Source organism: Neurospora tetrasperma (assembly GCF_000213175.1).
Source record: "Neurospora tetrasperma FGSC 2508 unplaced genomic scaffold NEUTE1scaffold_6, whole genome shotgun sequence".
Taxonomy (NCBI): domain Eukaryota; kingdom Fungi; phylum Ascomycota; class Sordariomycetes; order Sordariales; family Sordariaceae; genus Neurospora; species Neurospora tetrasperma.
This window is the reverse complement of record NW_009799104.1, coordinates 3,817,401-3,836,608: the sequence shown is the minus strand read 5'-3', so window position 1 is coordinate 3,836,608 and position 19,208 is coordinate 3,817,401. Positions and strand designations below refer to the sequence as shown.

The 19,208-nt window shown below is 52.1% G+C and overlaps 5 protein-coding genes across 5 annotated transcripts; 3 read left to right on the top strand and 2 right to left on the bottom strand.

The window, feature by feature from the left end:
* Positions 1-116: 116 nt before the first annotated feature.
* On the top strand, positions 117-1,661 carry NEUTE1DRAFT_88581 (uncharacterized protein; the record flags this gene model as incomplete). Its single annotated transcript, XM_009856520.1, has 1 exon — positions 117-1,661. The coding sequence occupies one exon, from the start codon at positions 117-119 to the stop codon at positions 1,482-1,484; it is 1,368 nt and encodes a 455-aa protein (XP_009854822.1).
* A 56-nt stretch (positions 1,662-1,717) lies between these two features.
* On the bottom strand, positions 1,718-2,515 carry NEUTE1DRAFT_88576 (uncharacterized protein; the record flags this gene model as incomplete). The annotated part of the gene is made up of 2 exons (XM_009856519.1): positions 1,718-2,047; positions 2,119-2,515. 2 exons carry the CDS (start codon positions 2,485-2,487, stop codon positions 1,718-1,720), a joined length of 699 nt encoding a protein of 232 aa, XP_009854821.1.
* Positions 2,516-4,744: 2,229 nt separating this feature from the next.
* Positions 4,745-6,335, top strand: NEUTE1DRAFT_149089 (uncharacterized protein; the record flags this gene model as incomplete). Its single annotated transcript, XM_009856518.1, has 2 exons — positions 4,745-4,873; positions 4,926-6,335. 2 exons carry the CDS (start codon positions 4,765-4,767, stop codon positions 6,200-6,202), a joined length of 1,386 nt encoding a protein of 461 aa, XP_009854820.1.
* Positions 6,336-13,157: 6,822 nt separating this feature from the next.
* On the top strand, positions 13,158-16,006 carry NEUTE1DRAFT_88572 (uncharacterized protein; the record flags this gene model as incomplete). Its single annotated transcript, XM_009856517.1, has 3 exons — positions 13,158-13,338; positions 13,502-13,620; positions 13,705-16,006. 3 exons carry the CDS (start codon positions 13,158-13,160, stop codon positions 15,403-15,405), a joined length of 2,001 nt encoding a protein of 666 aa, XP_009854819.1.
* Positions 16,007-16,794: 788 nt separating this feature from the next.
* On the bottom strand, positions 16,795-18,884 carry NEUTE1DRAFT_118347 (uncharacterized protein; the record flags this gene model as incomplete). The annotated part of the gene is made up of 4 exons (XM_009856516.1): positions 16,795-17,335; positions 17,602-17,682; positions 17,902-17,919; positions 18,506-18,884. 4 exons carry the CDS (start codon positions 18,713-18,715, stop codon positions 17,240-17,242), a joined length of 405 nt encoding a protein of 134 aa, XP_009854818.1.
* Between the last annotated feature and the right edge of the window lie 324 nt (positions 18,885-19,208).

Below are 19,208 nucleotides of genomic sequence, written 5' to 3'. Positions count from 1 at the left end.
ATAAGATACCTACCTATGAATTCTCTTGATACAAGACTTGTTGTGCCCCCATCTTCTTCTGTTTTGAGCACTTGGTGTAAGCCACTACGAATCATTCATCATCATCAACATCAAATATGGACTCAATAGCCATTAACCACACAACAGTCGCTCCTTCAGGATCCGGGACCGCCGACACAGTCAATATGCTCAATCAACTTCTCAATACCCTCCACTCCTACCGTCCAACCCCTCAACAAAACCTCTACCTCATCGCCTTTCTCTTCCCCTCCCTGTTACTCTACCTCATCACCAATCGCTACCAACAACAAAAGCAGAAACAGAAGCAAAAACAACAAATACACGGTTCCCTTTCTTCGACTCCAACCACCACCACCACCTCAGAAAAACAACTCCACAAAGAAGATCGCGAACCCGGCAAATGGCCTCCCTCCTCTTACGTCTTCCCCACCCCGCCTTCCTACCCGGACTGGGACATGCACAAGACCAAACCGCTCCCCTACCGCCCCTTCCGCTACGGCCCCGTCTACCACACCACCATGGGTCTGCGTACCGTGCAACCGGAAAACTGGATAGAGTTGGATAACCAGTACCGCAAGTTCCACGCGGACAAGGCGGCAAGGATAGCAGAAAGGGGAGAGAAGTGCATCATGGTTGCGCCCGAGGCTACTGATGCTTCTGTGGAACTCCTCAAGGAGTTAGTCGAGTATCTACCCGCTCGATACCCGAGTTTGTTTCGCCGAACAGCAGTCGGTATCGAGAATCTCTGGTCCGGAGAATCATTCGACATTTCTTCGTTAACCGGCACCGGCACCGAAGGAGGTCGCAAAGCAATGGAGATGGCCGCCCGTCTAGTTCAAGACGACCTGGTCCTCATGATGGAGCGACCAGATGAGCAATACTACCTCGTCGCCGGCGCCGTCCTGCTGCCTGGGTTCTGGCGGCTCACAGACAAATTCGGCATGTCGCTGGCGGAATTGCACACTTCGGGGGACGTGCCGCAGTATCAAGAAAAGCTGCACAAGGGCATGTATAATCTCTTTCGGCGGTTACGGCCGGAGCAGATGGTGGGGAGGAACAATTACTTTATCCAGGTGGACGACTCCTTAGCTTGGTCGTGGAGTATCGGGTCGGAAGACGACGAGACGGAGACGAGCTGGTCGACGGCGGAAAAGAATCGGGCTATCGAACATCATTATTTCAGGAGTGAGAGGCAGACGTTGAGGAGACTGCCGAAGACGGGGGCAGTGTGCTTTACGATTCGGACGTACTTTGAGCCCATCACGGCGGTTGCTGAGGAGGATTATGTGCCTGGAAGACTGGCGAGCGCAGTGAGAAGTTGGGGAGATGATGTGGCCAGGTATAAGGGGAAGGAGCGGTATGGAGAGGTTTTGTTGGAATACTTGGATAAGAAGCATCAAGAGCAGATGGAACAGGGGCTGGATCTAAGTAGAGAGGATGACTGTCGGGCGTATCCGTTCTAGAAGGTTTGTGTATGTCTTTGGCGTGTCAATCATGCCGTCAATTTCATATCGGTGCGAACGGTAAACATACCTAGTGAGTGAGCTTTTTATTCCATGTTCCATCTTTTGTTTATGGCTGTCAGAGACGGGCCCCTTGTTTGTATATTGTTCATAACATCATTATCATCATTATTCATACATGTAGTGTACAGATCCTGCTCATTATCGTCCCATTGTTCCACCTCGTCAGGTACTTACGCCTTTTTATCCTCCTTGGGAAACTTCCTGAACATATCGATCAGCTTGTCCATTGGGGTGGTCAGCAGACCAATCGCAGTCTCGTAGGGCGGCTTGTCAGGAGCGCTGGGGTGGCTGTGAGTGGGGACAAAGTGCTTGGTGGTGTTGAAGCTAGAGGCCAGCTTGCTCGAGTATTCGACGTCGATATTCTCCTCAAGAGCAGGGAGATCATCGCGTTCTTCCTCCGTGATGTGATCAGAGAGAGCGTCCCAGAGCTTGTCGAGGGTGGGGAGGAAGTCAGAGGACGAGGGAGTCATCTTTTCGAACTCGTAGAGGAGGTTCTTGACCTGTTGTTTTGGTGGTTAGCTGTGTTATGTACAAGAGATACATGGAATGTTGAGATTGGATGGAAGCTTACCCTCTGATGCTCGGCACGGTCCTTTTCGGCCATGACCAAGCCGTTGGGAACAAACTTCTCGAAGGCCGGGTAGACGATAATCTCCTCGGCGATGGAGTGGCGGGCAAGCTCCCAGATGAACTGGTTCTGCCATCGGACTTTGGTGTCTTCATCCTCGGCAGCGAGGATATTTCTGTACTGCTTCTCGAGCTCGGCATGATCGTGCTTGACGCGGTCAGAGACCTTGACGGCGCTGTAGGGGGAGTCCATCATGGTGCGGATGCTGACGGGCTGGATAAAGCGCGGGGTTGCGAGGGCGGGGCGGGAAACGCTGTTGGCGATGCTTCTGGGGACCTGCCTGAGGCCGGTGTGGGTTGCCAGGCGATACATATTTATTATATGGCGATGTTGCGGTTGAGAGTGATGTTGGTGGTGTGATGTGCAATGGTGTCTGAAATGACGGCTGGTTTATATTCCCTGCCTCGTAAGTCGAGCGTCAGATGCTGTATTTCAGTCACTGGATGGCCAAAACTGCATCATGGAGCTGTCATGCTGTAGTCCTTTTGCAGTTTCGACCCAAGTTCACTTTGTTCGGTTCGACGGTACACGACTCGACAGAGGGGGACTGAGCTCAGTCGTCATTGATATGTAAGTGGTTTGCATTGATTGGTCCGGAGCATTTCTTACGGTTGCCGTCTAGTATCGCTCCCGTCCGGTGCTTGGGAAGGAGCATTGCCCAGGAACAGTGACCGACTGCAGTGCGCTCTATTGAAACTGAATTGGGTTGTCAAATTTGGAAAGAATGAACATTACTGTACTTCAAGTTCTGCTCACACTCGGTTTCTGGTGTGGCCACGCACCACTCGACTACCTACAAAGTGAACACAGTTGTTGGAAACTAGTCGATCGAAGTAGATCCCGTTCAGTTTCGTACAGTTTTCCACAAGTTATGGACGAGTGTCATGCTGGCGTTGTCAAGGTGATGGAGGATGCTCTCTCCAAAATTATGTACGTCATTGTCCTGTCTTCCCCATGTCTTGGCATCTGGGCTGCTCTCCTGATCGACCGGACTGGATTGGCGTTCCTGGGAAGAGCGAAGATCCGGTCTGGATTTGAATCAACGGCCGTTGAGAAGAGCCGGGAGAACGTTAGCAGAAGCGATTCGAATATTCCAAAGTCTGAACGAATGCCACGGCGGTCGGGGGTTTGTGGTGTGCCGATCCTCGACGAGAAGTCAGCCCTAACCCGTGTCATAGGCAGGCTTCGAGTTGTCTGGCATCACTGTATCACTGTTGGAATTTCCGGCCGCTTGCTTGCTCTGGTGCTTTTGTGCTCTGGCTTTCGTCGTGATTCCTCCATTGGTCATTGAAATTCGATGCAGTGTGAGTCGTTCTTGGGTTGCCCCTTCAATTGTCCAGACCCGAGTACCTTGATGGTCAAGAATGGATGGTCTGTGCGTTCCCAACTCCGTTCGGCTTAAACCTATGCAGTTAGTGCCCAGCAGGGAGCTTGGACCACCCCCGCCTTTTGGAACCTTGAGGTAAGTTGCCTGCCGTCCCTAGGTTGTCGTCCTGGTGTTTGCTCCGCTGTATTTTCTGCAATCGTCAACAGGGCACAACATCGCCATCTTCTCCCACCTCAACCCTCACCCAAGAATATCTGCTGGGCTGTTTTCCCTGATGCACATCACCAGTGCGACAATGTTGTCCCTCCATGGCCATGGAGCTAGTTGAGCTCTGAAGCCAGGCCAGCAAAAGCCCACCAAGCCGAGCTAGGGTACCTACTTTTTCAGCTCTCAACATTTCGCAATTTTTCTAGCGGGGTGGACTCTAATCCCGCCCTGCCCGGGAGCAACTTGTGCAGCACAGGGCCAGTATAGGGGACAGTACCTTAGTACCACCGGCAATTATGGTACCTACATACATGATCAATGCCTAGAGGTATTGTACATCAGTTTGAACTGATTGGATTGACAACTCTGCATACAGGTAGCTTTACGTAAAAAAGATAACGACAACAACGTAGATTTGGTGATGCGCGGGCATCGATTATGTCGACGGTCTCAGTTGTACACGGGCTACTGGTGAACTGGGTGGTGGCTGCGCTTCCGTTCGACCTCAGCAGTAAAAGTGAGTGTAGTCTGCCCGGGGAAGGATTTGAATTCACCCCGCTAAACCCCAGGGACCGGGACCAGCCCTTGAGTTCGCGCCGTCAACATTTCCACTTTGCATCTCCAAGCTCCACGATTCTCTTCAGCTTTGCCTTTTCAGGTGCACCACCGTCGACTCACCCCAATCATTCTGCGCCAGATGCACTTCAACAAGCTTTCCATTGGTCACCATGTCGTCGCTTTGAATGCTTTTCTAACTCCAACCAGTAATCGCCTCGAGCTACGAGATGCATGTTTCAACGCATCACCGCGCTACACGACATCGAGCCCTCCGAGTTGTCATCATTCCGAGGAACACAGGGGATACAATGTCTCGGACTTTGTGGAATGGCGGGTCGAAAAGAGGGACGAGAGGCTGGAAAACGCTGTGTCATCGGAATGATGGTCGGCGAGAGAAGAGGTATAATGGCCGAGGCCGCACCTCTTGAGCTTCTCTCCCAGTTCTCTTGTCTTCTCTTCAACTTTTGCGTTGCTGTACGCGTCGCACAGTCACCACAATGTCGACTCCCATTCCACGACCACCGGGAATCCCAGTGCTGGGAAACGTCTTCGACATCACACCTAGCAACACATGGTGGTCCCTCAAGGCACTGGCTGAGAAATATGGTGAGTCCCGCAGCCAAAGACGTCCATGGATACACCAGCTAATATGATTCAGGCGAGATCTTCCAGGTCAAGATCCTCGGCAAGACCATCGTCTTCGTTGCCAGCGCCGCCCTCGCCGAAGAGATCTGCGATGAGCAACGCTTCCAGAAATACGTAGGCGGTCCTATCGTCGAGATCCGCGCCACAGTCCACGACTCCCTCTTCACAGCCTTCCACCACGAACAAAGCTGGGGAATTCATCACCGAATCATCGCTCCCCTCCTCACCCCTCAAGCCGTCTCAGGCTACACCGACGACATCAACCTCTGCGCGACCGAGGTCATTCAAAAATGGGTATCCCTCGGTGACAGCAACGTCCTCGAGCCTCTCGTCGACCTCAACCTCCTCAACCTCGAAGCCACGTCTCTCACCCTCTTCAGCCAAAAGCTCAATTGCATCCAAGCCGGCGGCCACCCCGTCATCCAGGCCATGGAAGATGCCGTCTCCGAAGCCATCATGCGCCCCACGCGCCCCGGACTCGTCAACTGGCTCCTCTACTCCTCCAAGTTCAAGAAAGCCACCAAGACATTGCGCACCTGGGCCGCCGACACCGTCAAATACCGTCAAGAAAACCCCACAGACAAGCACGACATGCTTTGGGCCTTTATGAACGCAAAAGACCCCGAAACCGGCAAGGGTCTCTCCGAGTCCGAAATCCTCGACGAAATCGTCACCATGCCCATCGGCTCCGCCACCGCTCCCTGCGCCGTGACCGCCACCATCTATTACCTCCTGCAGAACCCCGAAGTCGTCACCAAAGCCCGCGAAGAACTCGACCGCGTCATCGGTACCGGCCCTCTCAAGGACGAACACCTCTCTCAACTTCAATACATCGAAGGCATCACCCGCGAAACCCTCCGTCTCTCGTGTGCCGCACCAGGCTTTAACATCGAGCCGATCCCCCGCCAGAATAAGGCCGACAAGTCTCCCATCCTCCTCCAAGGAGGCAAATACCAAGTCGCGCACGACCAGAAACTCATCATCGTGCTAGCCGGCGTCAACCGCGACCCAGCCGTGTTTGAGGACCCCCTGGCTTTCAAGCCGGAGAGGATGATGGGCGACGAGTTTGACCGCTTGCCCAAGGGCGTGAAGAAGTGGTACGGTAATGGCAAGCGGGAATGTATCGGTAAGAAGTGGGCCAACAATTTCTTGAAGATTGTTACGGCGAGGTTGATACATGAGATCGACTTTGAGGTGGCGGATGAGGGCTATGAGTTTAGGCAGGATGGCTGGTTCCAGATTAGGCCGGTTGCGTTCAACGTGAGGGTCACGCCGAGAGTGAGGGCCTAGGCTGATGGCCTGAGAGTTTGTTTGGGAGGTATGAGAAGGAGGGCATCATGGAGAAGTGAAAGTGCAAGGTGTAATTGAGGGATGTTGCCTCTTCGTTGAACAGAAATTGGAATATACCATTGGCGTTTGTTTGAACATGTTCTTGCTCAAGCTTCTTGGTGCTATGTTTGTTTCTTGCCTTTGTTCACCATGATCAAAACAAGGACGATCGGATATTCCATCCCAAGCTCCGATACGTACTTCTAGACATACACGCAGAACTAATATCTAACCCGTCAGCTTCTTCCTCCTGCATCATCTTCACTCTCCATTCCCTTAGCGCTATCACTTTTCGGGAGACTGCCTCCAATATTTTGCTACTGTGACTTCCTGGTCTTCCTTCTTCTCGGTCATCGGCCTCCAAGCCCGGGTTACTGGGTTGGGATTGTTGTCAGATACCTACCTACATCCACTCTCCTAACAACGTGCCATGAGACTGTAAATCCTGGTAGCATGATCTTTTCTTTTAGCATAGAACAGCAGGTCCCATGGTCCATTGAGTGTCTCATGGCAGCTTTTCTACAACTACAGAATATCTCCATACCTACACGTACCTCTATCCTATCCTCTAGGACAAGTGAGTGACCCATCCATTTCCCTGGGACGGTTAGGTACCTACTACAGTTCTACATATATCGTTACACAGCTCAATGTTGACGGTACTGGCCCAATGCCTTGTACTAGATTCCCCAGTCCTGCAAGGCGACTTCTCTTGGGGAGCGGCAAGGCTGGCTGGTGGGATGGAAGTAAGGTGGTGTAAGGTAGACTCTATGCAGTGCCCGGCGAGGTGTGTTTTGTTCTTTCACCTTCCCTTCGCCGGTTACAATATTGGTTTCGAACTAGACCTCAAAGCATTAGAGAAATGACATGCATTTGCAAGCCCTTGTTAGCCTCTCGGTGAGCTGCTGTGCTTGAAATGAGTAAATGAAGTAAGAGGGGCCACAAAAAAAAAAAAAAAAAAAAAAAAAAAAAAAAAAAAGGAAACATAGAAAGAAAGAAGAAAAGAAAAACCTCCACGCAATAAGAAATGAACCCGCTTCGAACGCCTTACAGCAGTTAAAGCTCAAGGTAGGAAAAGGAAGGATTGGGAACGGGGGCATAGAATTATCTCTTGCATCATTGATGTGTTTCAGGAAGTCCGCACTCAATAATGCCCCAAGCCACTCCCACCTCTCACATCTAACAAACAAGGCCACAGCAGCGTATCCATTACTTCCGAAAGAGAAACCCCCCCACGGCCCACGCTGGGCATGCTTGTTTTTTTCCACCTGACCCCAACCACAGACACCCAAAGAAAGCCTTCGCAAGGCTCCAGCCCAAGATGCCATGTCTACTCTACCTAGTGTCACATGAGGTAGCCTCAAGTCCCTCCGCACCTGATAGCTTCGGCGTGGAGCAATGTCGGGTACCAGCATCTAGTAGGTAGCAGGTGACGTTCATGTTAACGTTAACCGTTACAAACAGGATTACCGCCTTTGTTCCTATAGGTAGAGGTACTATAGTTGCCACAATCTGTTCACTTGCGGATCCATCATACGATGGGATTTGATAGTTCTGCGGATAAACCTGGCTGACAGCTTGACATCTTCATTCCACATGTGTTGGTTGATGGGTGTTCGATGTTGGATGTCCATGACTCAGTTGGTCCCATACTTCAGGGGGAAGCTGCTGTGGTCTGTGAGCTAAGACTGACGGTAGTTTGGCCAAGCTATATCTCGTACAGGTTGAGGTCATGTAGAATCGCGTCGATAGTTAGGTAGCAACTGCGTGTCTGGTCTTGATAAAGGTGGAAGTAGGGTGGAAGGACAGACGCGTGGCCGGACAGTGCCCAAGTATGGACGAGCCTTCTTTCACTGTTCTTTTCAGACTTGAACTTGGAAATGGCGATGATGGTTTGGAGACTGGGTCTAGAGCTGAAGAGTCGATTCTCCCATTCCTAGACACTCTGGGACATCCCGCCTGCCATTAAACCTCAACTGTGGGCACTGCCATCAGTGATAGGAAAGGCCGTGATGCTCGAAAGCTGTAAGACAACGTAATCAGGTAGCTGTTTTCGGCCCAAGAAGCTCACCTCAGGTCCTACACCCACATAAACATTCCAAGGGAAAGCTACTTCCGCGTTCACGCTTCAGCCCACTGGGGCCTAAATAACATTCCAAGGGGCACTGTGGCACACCTACTTGCACTCCTGTGGAATTAGGTACGTAGTAGCGTATAAGTGGAGCTTCGTATGAGACAAACCTCTCTTTGAGAAAGGGAGTGAACACCAACACCACAATGATCCGAGACTCAGACTCGACTCATGTCAAGCCCGCCTGTCTTGTCTTGTCTCAGTCCACGTGCCTGACGTGCTTATTGGCTGAGTGAGACAGTGACTGTGGCGGAGAAAAGGTTCCCGTGTCAACTGAGACCATCGCCGGCGCTTGAGCTTATGACAATTGTTGGGACCCTCTACTCTACACCGTGATGAGGCTGGACGAGTGTCAGTATGCGGAGGGTGGCATGTGGCGATGGAAGTTGTAGGATTGGACGACGCGAGTCTTCTGGACTGGTAAGCAATGCGGTGATGGCGAATGTGGTAGTGTACCTAGGTAGTAATCGAACTCGATACTGTTGAGGGCGGCAAACGGAGAATGGCGAGAATGGCAATCGTACCACGATGACGATCCGTTGATCATGGGGCTCGTATTGTGGCTCATGGGTGGCTCATGGGGTGGTTGAGTGCCGGGCTGCCTTGATGTTGATCGCCATGGTTGATCTCGAGACGATAAATCAGGGACATGGAGGCAGCCTAGGATGGGTGGGACGGATAGGAGTGGCGGCTCGAGAACGGTTAGGGAAACTTGATTTCGGCCAAGCAGTTCTTCCGAGTGGTAGGCCATGGATCAATGCCACGGCTGAGGTTTGTGAAGAATGGTGGTCTCGGACGTTGATCTGTGCTGATTATACGAGGGGAAGTGAACAGATAGTGTCTTATGAGGAGACATTCATGCTATTCGAGACGAAAGAAGTAAGGCCACTCAGTAGCTCTGGTCCCATCTCGTCATTCAATGTTTTCCAAACCCAGAGTAAGTAAAGCAGTGAACATGGGCGGCTTTTGCAGCTCATGTGGACAAGTCCTTCTCGTCCTGGTATTGTGAAGCTATTCCTGCACTCGCAGTCAGAACAAGCCACTAGCTCATCATGAGGGTGTCGTGTATCACGCAGTGATTGGAGAAGTGGTGAATGGCAGTTGTCACATCTTGACATTTTGTGACATCTGAGGAGTACAGGACGCAGACCGGTTTGATAACTTGAGGAGGAAGAGTAACAGGAGAGACGACCAATGAAGAAGAAACCGTTGTGAATGAATCTTGCTTGTGGACTTCTGCTGCAAGATGATCTCTCTTATGCATGGGACATGAAGTGATACCGCTCTCGCATTTGCGAACCCTCGCAAAGGAACCCTCGCGGTGGTCCTGTGAGTGCCATCCAGCCAGTCAATCTTGGCCTTTTGAAATCCTCATGGGCAATGGTGGACAATGTTGGTCGACAAAGGGGGATTGATTCGATGAATCGATGGCAACCTTGTGGACCCCGGCTGCACCCCGGATTATCAACCACTAGTGTGGCGTTGTGGTGATAGGATCAAAGGGATTAACCCAGGCAAGTGGAGGATTGATCAACGTTAGGTAGCGTGAACCATTGCTCTTGGCTTGTGAACCCGCTGAGTATCTCCTCCTGGTTGATGTGATCAACATCCATGTGTGGAATCGGTCCGAGCCGCCATGTTTTCGAATGTCGATAGGCCTCAGGAGAACTGAGTTTTATTTTTTGCTGAACTTGGAGGAGCTGGTGATGGCTTGATGCTGTGAGCCATGATTGAGGCTTGAAGTGAGACATGCGTCGGCAGGCAGTCAAGGCGTCAAGCTGTCAGCGTGTCGAGTCGAATCCGAAGGAATTGATTTCGATAAGAGTGAGTTGTCGGAAGCTTTGAAATTCCGAAAAAGGAAACGAACGAAGGCACTGCAGCTGATAAAATGAGTGCATGACGCCCAGGCTCATCCATGGAAGGAGGCCGGGCGGGGGAGTGTGTGAATGTTCTCGTGACGAGGCACGCCGCCTAAAGGTACTACAGTATTGTCCCCTGATTCTGCATATAATCCAGACCCGGAAATCTTATGCACTAACTGGCATATATGCACCTTCTGGAAGCGGGGCCAGGCCAAAATGACTAATTCAGACCTGGAAATTCTATGCACTAACTAGCATATATGCAGTACCTAGAGTAGTATGCAGTTGCAGGGGACAATACTGTAGGTACAACTAGAGGTAAGTACAGTAGTATGTGGCGCGGGCGCCCATCCGATTGCAACTTCCCGGTGGGAATGCTTCCGACTCCCCTCACTGCCCTCACCGAAAGAAACATGTTGTCCTTGGCTCTTGACCCTTGGCGCAGAAATGAACCGTGACCCCCACGGCCAGACGGCTTGGAGCTTCAAAATTGTGCAACCGACCTGTCCGGCTGCCTTGTGTGCCGGCGGGTTGCCCATATGACAAATCCAATCATTGAATGAGTGCTCTGTGAAAATGGTTGTTGCGTGGATGTTTCGATATCAAAGACTGGATGGATGGATCCAGGTGAGCCCAGGGTCGGTGTCACCACATCGAGACAAGAGGCCGGGTTGACAGCTTGGCCAGTTCCCTTACTGCTTATTCACCCCGCACTCGAGAGAGGGAACTCCAATTCACACGCTTCAGGCATCATTCCTGGTATCTTTGTACTTGATATACTATTTCTAGAGAACTTTGAAGACTATCATCTCCGATGTTATCTAGTCATTCAGATGGTACATACAGTGAGAGTGGCATTGAACACCGGAGCGGACTTGAATATTGGCGTGGTTAGATGGGGGCGTAACATACGGTAAAGGTAGCCGAGATACCCCACTCAACTCCGAATGACCGAGCGGGAAGGGAGATGCCTCGCGATGGTTGCCATCGCAAACACCGTCAGAAGTCAGCCTTGTTATAGAAATAGGTGGAATGGGAAGGGAACGGAAAGAGGACGAGGCGCGGACCAGTCAACAACCAACTAGACGTAGGCAACTGCACAGCCTCTTGTCACTGCGTTGGTTCCATTTATTCAGCTCCATCCCCGTCTTCATTGTCCCCTTTGACTTACATGGTTGCTTTCCTCCCGGTTTGCTTGCATCAACCTGGATCCCAGCTTTACCGTCATGCGGATGCGTATTTCCATGTTCAGGTTACACCACCAAGAGACGCTGAGAAGTGAGAGATCAACTTGAAATCACTCGGCTGACTCGACCAAGCCGACCTTAACCTTGAGTCGTTGATGATACCGTGATATTATCATACAAGACCCTGATGAGCACTCTGTCTATCCGATCGAGTGTCCGTCATCCCGACCAGGAATAGCCGGGCTTATCTTGTCGTCCGATCCCCTCCCTTCTTTACGTTTATCGAATCCACGAGTCCAACAAGGTCCCCGTCACTGCCGGCCCCGATCCATACACTACATACCTATTTATCGACGTTATCTGTCATCTCACCTCATCCATCTTCCGTCCCAGTTTCTGTTTGGTCATCCAATCTACCGGTAGACGTTGGATCGGACTGACAATTGCCAACACTTTATTACAACATCATCAGTTGCATATGACAACCTCTGAATAACCTCAACTTGGCCGCTGTCTTGGACAATCAAGTCTTGGCAGGCACCGTGGAGTTTTGTTTCTCGGGCATTTGCCTGCCTCGACCAATCGCCATATCAGCAAATCAAGTCGGCATTTGACGCGATACTAGCTGTGAACCCCGCCTGTTGCCCCTCTTCCCTCGCTGCAATTGGCCGATTCTACCCCGACTCCCCTCCGTACCTCCGCCCGTCCACTGACAGCTCGTCTTGGCACTCAGTGTACTCGACAGGAGCAGCTGGTGTGAGACTCGCAGGAGTTGGCCGAGTGCGCTAGATAACGGAAGGCCGTTACCGGCCACCAAATCACTAACAACCGAACCAACACGCCTGAACCGAGCAAGCGCATTCGGGGACTTGCACTAACAGCAAGCATTCCCTACCTGCCCTGCCCTGCTACTGGCTGCCCGGCGATCAGAATCGGGCCGCCGCCCCTCCACCGCCCAACTGAAATTCCAATCCAATCTTTTTCCCCTCAGGCGATTCCCAGGTCCTCCGGTTCCCTTTGTTGCGATCGGAGCCGAGCCGAGTTATCGTAGATGTAAAGGTTCCGTACCTTACCTACCTACCTACCTTACCTTGCTTCGGCATATTCCATATTCCTACCTTAACGTACCTACCTCTATCTGCACATTGGATACAGTACCTCTACCTACACATTTATACCTCCCACTACCTATTGTACAGCTTGAGTCCCGACTTCAGTTCTGCCACCCAACCCCGACCCCAACTGCCTCGTCTCCGCCTGTTAGTGGCCGGCCTCGGCTGTCATCTCGATTCTTACAACACCACCTTCCCCCCTGCCTGTCACCACTTCATCCCGACTTCTTTACTTCTTCAGTTCTCTGCCTACCTTGCCTAAACCTTGCCTTGGACATTTGGCCCAACCCTCGAACCGACAGTTCAATTGCTTCCAATCCGTCACCGCCGCCATTGTCCAAAGCAACATCAACGGACATCCGGCACAAAGGCATCACGTACGGTACCTACCTCTTCGACCCGCCAGCCACCTAGCCCGGGCCCCTTCCTGGCCTCGCCCTCTCTTGCAGCCGAACTTACGCACCGACGACGGGCTGACAACGGCCTGATACCGGACTACCCCGCCTCGGGCTGCCTCGTCCGATCCCCGAATCGCACCGCCGATAAGAGTCATACCTGGACTGAACAGCTTTCATAAATCCCAATCTGCGCCCCTTCCAAGGCTCGCTGCAGCACTTCAACGCCATGTCCGCTACCAACGGTGCGGCCGCCGACTATCGTAGTCACAGTCACATACGATCGGGCAGTCTCAACATCAACCCAAACCCCGCCGGGCCTGGTGCTGCCCCGACCATGATTGCGTCTCCCATGCCTGGCGGCCAACTGCCAGCAGCACACCGATTTGATCATTCGCGTAGTCCGCCCAGTGAGTTGCCCTGATGATAATGCACTTCTCTCCGCTATTTCTCGGTCGTCGTCGTGAGAACAGGAATCAGAGCACCAAGCACCATATCCCCTCAAGATGATGAATTTCTTAACGAATACCCCAAATTGTCGCCTATGGGCTAACGCGCACTACTCTTTCCCAGACACATCACATGTTCCGTGCAAGTTCTTCCGCCAGGGCGCTTGCCAGGCCGGCTCCGCCTGTCCCTTCAGCCACGACCTCAGTGCCGCGGCCGAGACGGTGTGCAAATATTTTGCCAAGGTATGACCGTCAGGACCCAAATCCCCGGGCCTTTCCATCCTGTCGTCCTCCTGCTGACATGTTCCTGTGCCACCATGATTATAGGGTAACTGCAAATTCGGTCCCAAGTGTGCCAACATCCACGTGTTGCCCGACGGCCGCCGTGTCAACTATGGCAAAGGCGGTGTTACGATCGGTGCCCCACCCGTCGCTTTGGGTGCCCGCGTGAACCCAAACACTTACCACCAACCATCCAACAGCGCCCTTACCAACTCGTTCCTCCGCGCCGACGCCGTTCCCCCGTACTCCGCCTCCGCTTACGGCCATCACGATGAACAATATGTCCCTCAGCCTGGCCAGAACGGCGGAGGCAATGGAATCCCGACCATCGATACCACTTATACCTCCAACCCCACTACCGCATTTGGCTCTCCCCGGGATGAGGATCTTGCCGCTCGCTTCGGTCTTGGCGTTTCTCCCGTCCCCAAGGGCCTGTCGGTCCTAGACGCACCCCTCCCCGCCTCCTTCGACAGCAATGGCATCTCCCACGCCGCCCGCTACGGCCCCTGGCCCTCCTCGGTTCCCGAAAAGTTCGGTCTGGAGTCCAGCTCCCTCGGCATGAGTGTGACCCAGGACGTCAACACCTCGCACACCCTCCGTGCGCTCCGTAATTCCGCTTTCGGTGGAAATGACAACATCTCCCAGTCCCTCTTTAGCGGCGATGGATTCGCCAATAGCCCGCCCACTCATTCCTCGGCGGCCTTCTATGGTTCCAGCCTTGGCGGTGAAGACTTCGGTTTTGGCAGAAGGCCGATGCACAGCAGTTCGACCCGGTTTGCAAAGCCCAGGCTGATGAGCCAGAGCGTCCCCCATGATCGGGATTGGGACTCTGATTTGATCTTTGACAACGAGGAAGATTACGTGCCGGCAGAGTTGGCTAATGAGTTGCTGACCCCGGCCGAACGCGCGAGAAGGGGATCTAGCACCGCTACCGTTCGTGGCTTCGACGCCCCGCTGGACTCTACCGGACTCGACGCGACCAAGTTCGGTAGCCCGATTTCTCAAAGCCCGAGCAGATGGGGACCGCTTTTCCAGCGCCAAAAGGAGGAAGAGGAGAGAGAAAAGTTGGAGTCCAACGGAGGTAGCGGCAGTCTCAGCTTTATGCCCATCGCTGGCCGCAGTATCAAGCACCCGCCCTCGGCTTTTGGACACGTTGGCAGCCCGCTGCGTAACTCGAGCGTAGCCAGTGCTTTTGTATCTGAGGACTCCAACCGCCAAGGAAGCCTCACCGGCGAGTCGTTGTCTGCGCTCACTCAGCAATTCCAGCGTAGCAAAATCGGCGAGGACGTATCCGTCACCTCCTCTAGTCCCCGCGGTCTTCACCCCAACTTGGGCCGCAATGGAGCCTCCGGAGCCGGTGTCATTGGAAAGGAAAGGGGAGATAGCTTGCAGAGGCACATTAGCTCCAACTCCATGAGCTCGACAAGCGGGAGGTTTACCACACCGATCATCAATGAGGATAATGAGGAAGGTGAGGAGGAGGAACAGAGCGAGTTTGTCTTCAGCATGGAGGAGGAGGAGGACACCACCCATGCGGGGCAGAACCAGAAGCGTAACGGTAGCCCGCTGGGAAACGGGGGCTCGCTGGGTAACGGCGGGTCATCTTCGTCGCCTTGGGGAAGTTATGCGGGCGCTAGTGGGAACGGATTGGCGGCCGGTGGTGCGAACGGCGATGATTCGAAGGGTCAGAACGGCCAGAACGGTGTCAGCAAGGTGGGGGCTATTGGGGCTGTTGGTGGGAAATGATCGACCGCCTTGTCTCGATGGGCAATCCGCTGCTCGATACGGATACTCGACGTTTCGACACTGCAGCAATCTCAGCCATCTCACGATTCAACATCGAACTTTCACTATCTTTATATGCATAGACGCGCGGTCCTTTGGATATGACACATAATCTGGCAGCTTTTCTTTTTCTTTTCTTTTGTTTTCTTTCATGGAACTGAGCAAAACAAAAGCACATGGGAGGGGAAGAGAAAACTGGATGGGAAGCAACAAGCATACTTTGGCCATAGGAAAACAACTCAGCGGAGGGGGGATGGCGTGCAAAACAAAAACATTTGAAGGATCTAATCACGAAAGGGGGAAGATCAAAAGCACTTGAATTCTGGTTGGTCTTCAACTGTTATTATCATTGTTTTCCACTTCCTTGCTCTCGGAGTCAAGGTAGTTGCATGACATGTATGTCAGCGAGGGGTGGTAGTGTAGGATTAATGGTGTATAGAGTAGCTGGTGGATTCCACCTTTCTTGCTTTAAGTAGTACCTTGGCTGTATACACAGAGCAGCGACAGTATTGTTATTTTTGAATGATATCGTTTATAGATCATCAACTCTGTTGTTATCTCTCTTTAAACCCTTCGCTCGGCGTCTTTGTACGCCCACACTGTAGGTTAACCGAAGTGGATGGAGGCAATAGTATTGAGATTCCCAGCAATAAATGCTTTCCCAAAGAAAGAAGAAGAAGAAATTGGAAAAAATGAGACGATATGAAATAAAGAAAAGGGAAAGGGAAAAAAAGAACAAATAAAGAGGAAAAACCTCGTTAGGTACAGAGAACAGTTTTTGGCTTGAAATACCTAACCAACCCAGCTCTACGTGATCCTGAGGGCAAGTTTCTGAAGTGGTGAATATAGGTACCTAGCTTCAAGCCGCGATGTAAATACATATTGATATTATCATGCATGATGCAGAGAGACAATTTGGTAGGTAGGTAGCTTCCGTTGGGGCAATTATGTCGGTTCTCAAGAGCTCCATGTTTGTGAGGTACATATTGAATGAACTGAGCAATGATCAGACATGGAGACATATAAATCCAGGCCGTCCACTGGATGCGCTCTAGTCATTATAATTTACTTTGCGTGTAAGAGCGCGCGGATGATATTTCCTACATCAGCTGTAGTCGGTTCGGTACCGCTGAGAATCTGGTTTTTTTTTTTTTTTTTTTTTTTTTTTTTTTTTTTGCTTAGAACTCCTCCCATCAGCGAGCGTCTCAGCTCGACGATGGGTTGGTAATGAAGATAGAGGTAGTCATACTGCCTTGAGGTATCCATCCATCCATCGCTCCTCTCTTTTTGGTTTGTCTTTTGAGTCAGCTTTCACTTCAAGAAAAGGGGGGTATGTAAGTACGTAGTGTGTAGGTACGGATATTTGCGATGAACGAAACACGACGCAACAATATAAGACACTAACGCTAGGTATATTGTGCCTGCCACATTACCAGTTACGTGACCACCAAACATCGCAACGTGTGTCGCCGTGTTGACCCGTCTGAAGACAACAACGGCAACAACAGCAACCCAGACCTGCCCACGGTTCACATCTAGCCCGAACCCATCACGATGCTCCATTCCATCCGTCATCTCTTCTTTCATTCAGGTTCTAAGTTTTCGTATGGTACACAGATCGAATCGAATCTCAAAACAATGACAAAGATATGTTTCGAATCGATCTAGTTAAGGATAAGGATAGAGGTGAAAAGGTAAGGTAGGTAAGATGGGTAGGGAGAAAAAGTATGCTTTATATTTGCGCAAGTAGTGGGGTTTCTAAAACGCTCGAACAAGGAACGGAACAGAGGACTTTTTAGTTGGCATCGGGCTGGCTCAGGATGTACTCGACGGCCTTGTCGACCGAGTGGATCTGGTCGGCGTCCTTGTCGGGGATCTCGATGGAGAACTCCTGTTGCGGGTAGGTTTGTTAGCATCGTGTTTTACGTCCATGTGCTATGACTGTGTTCGGGTTGAAGGGCGATTGTGATAAGAGGCTGAGCTTGGGCTGAGAAGGAAATATGACATGGAGCGAGCAAGCGCCCATCTTGCGGAACACTTGCCAACCCCAACAGCAGAGTAAGACGGAACGGGAACAGGTTGAGGCCCAAAATAAGAGGGTTTGGAAAGCGACAAATCTTTTAAAGCAAGGCAAGGGAAGTAAGGGAAGCAACATACCTCCTCAATAGCCATAACAACCTCAACGGTGTCCAAGCTGTCAAGACCGAGGTCGTTGGCGAAGTGGGCGGTCTCGGTGATCTGTGATGCGCAAACTTGTGTCAGAATCTCTCATCGCTGTATCTTTGGTCTCTCGTTCCATTGCATCTATTCTTGCGGTTTGCCCGTCTCGTCTCTCCTTCCAGACTTTCAGGCCGGGAGCACAGGGCACTGGGATTGACCCATCATAACCAAAGATCGCAGCATATTTCGTCTCCGTGACAGTGAGGAGGAAATGTTGGTGGTTGCGTCTGTACTTACGTTCTTGGGGTCGTTGACCTAAGAAGTAGATGTTAGCTTGGACCTGATAAAGGTTGCGAAGACGGGACTGTTGTGGCTTCTGAAGAAGAGGCTGGAGGAGAGGCGAGATCCAGCCGAGGTAAGGAAGAAAGAAGAGGGAGGGACAAGAAGTTGACCAGCAGGATAGCAAGACGAGGAGAGCAAAGGAGCGAGGCGAGAGCAGTATCATCTGAGCAGAACCAGCCCAGCCGGCAGGGCAGACCCATTCGAAGAGCTCCCAAGTTCCCGATAAATCCGGCCATGGCGCAGCGTGTGGAGCGCGCAGTGCTCTTCATCGTATTCCATCTCGTTTTGGGAGCTCTCGTCGCGTGTGCGCAGCCTTATGCTCTTTGCATCTCCTTGGTCCTCCTCCGTTTGCGTTCTGTTGTCCGGCTGGTTCGCTTGCGATGATGATGCTCCCCGCACACTCCATCCTCTTGTCTTCACGTGGCGCATGTCCCTAACCACTTGTATCTCTCTGCCTCTTCACACCTCTTTCTTATCTCCTGCCTTCCTTCTGCTCCTCCTCTTCCTTATCCTACTGCTCGAGTTTTGTGCATGTCGTGTCGTGTATTGTAGAACGCACCTTGTCAAATCCACTCAACACCTGCGCAATCCTGCTAAAGACCTCATCCTTCTTGAGGTGACCACCGGCGCTGTAGAACCGGACAGCCTGGAAGGCAGCGACCTTGGGGACGGCCTGGACAAAAGCAGGACGGGCAACACCAACGCGGACGGCGGAGGCGACGGCGGGACGGGCCACGCGGGCGGCAGTGAGGGCGGCGGTGCGGAACATTTTTGTTTTTGTTTGGGTTGGCTGTCGCGGAAAAGGTCAATTGCGCGGGTCGGTCGGGTGTTTGAGGGTGGTGGTGACAGGAAAGGCTGTGGCCGAAAATGAGTGTGACGCTACTACTCGGTGGTTCTCGGACGAGGTTGTTGCGGGTTTCTCTGGCTGGAGGCGGATTTCTGGGCGGTGGTTGGCTGGAATCAGCAATGATGATGATAAATTTCTCGCCTACTTCGCCGGGGGCGCGGGAAGCGGGTGCGGGCAACTGCGGGCGGCGGCGGCCAAGCTAACAAACCGCCTTTGACTCTGGAGCTCCAGCGTGTGGAAGTACCTTGGTACCTCGATGCTCCCCCGCAACTGACTGAAGCCATGGAAGCTCCAGTTCGTTCTGCTGCTCCGTCAGCCGAGTCACGTGCAGTCGCTCAGGTACCGTCTTGTACACTTGCGGGTATGGAATTCCACTGCGGAGAAATGTGTCAAGCAGATACTCCACTAACACCCC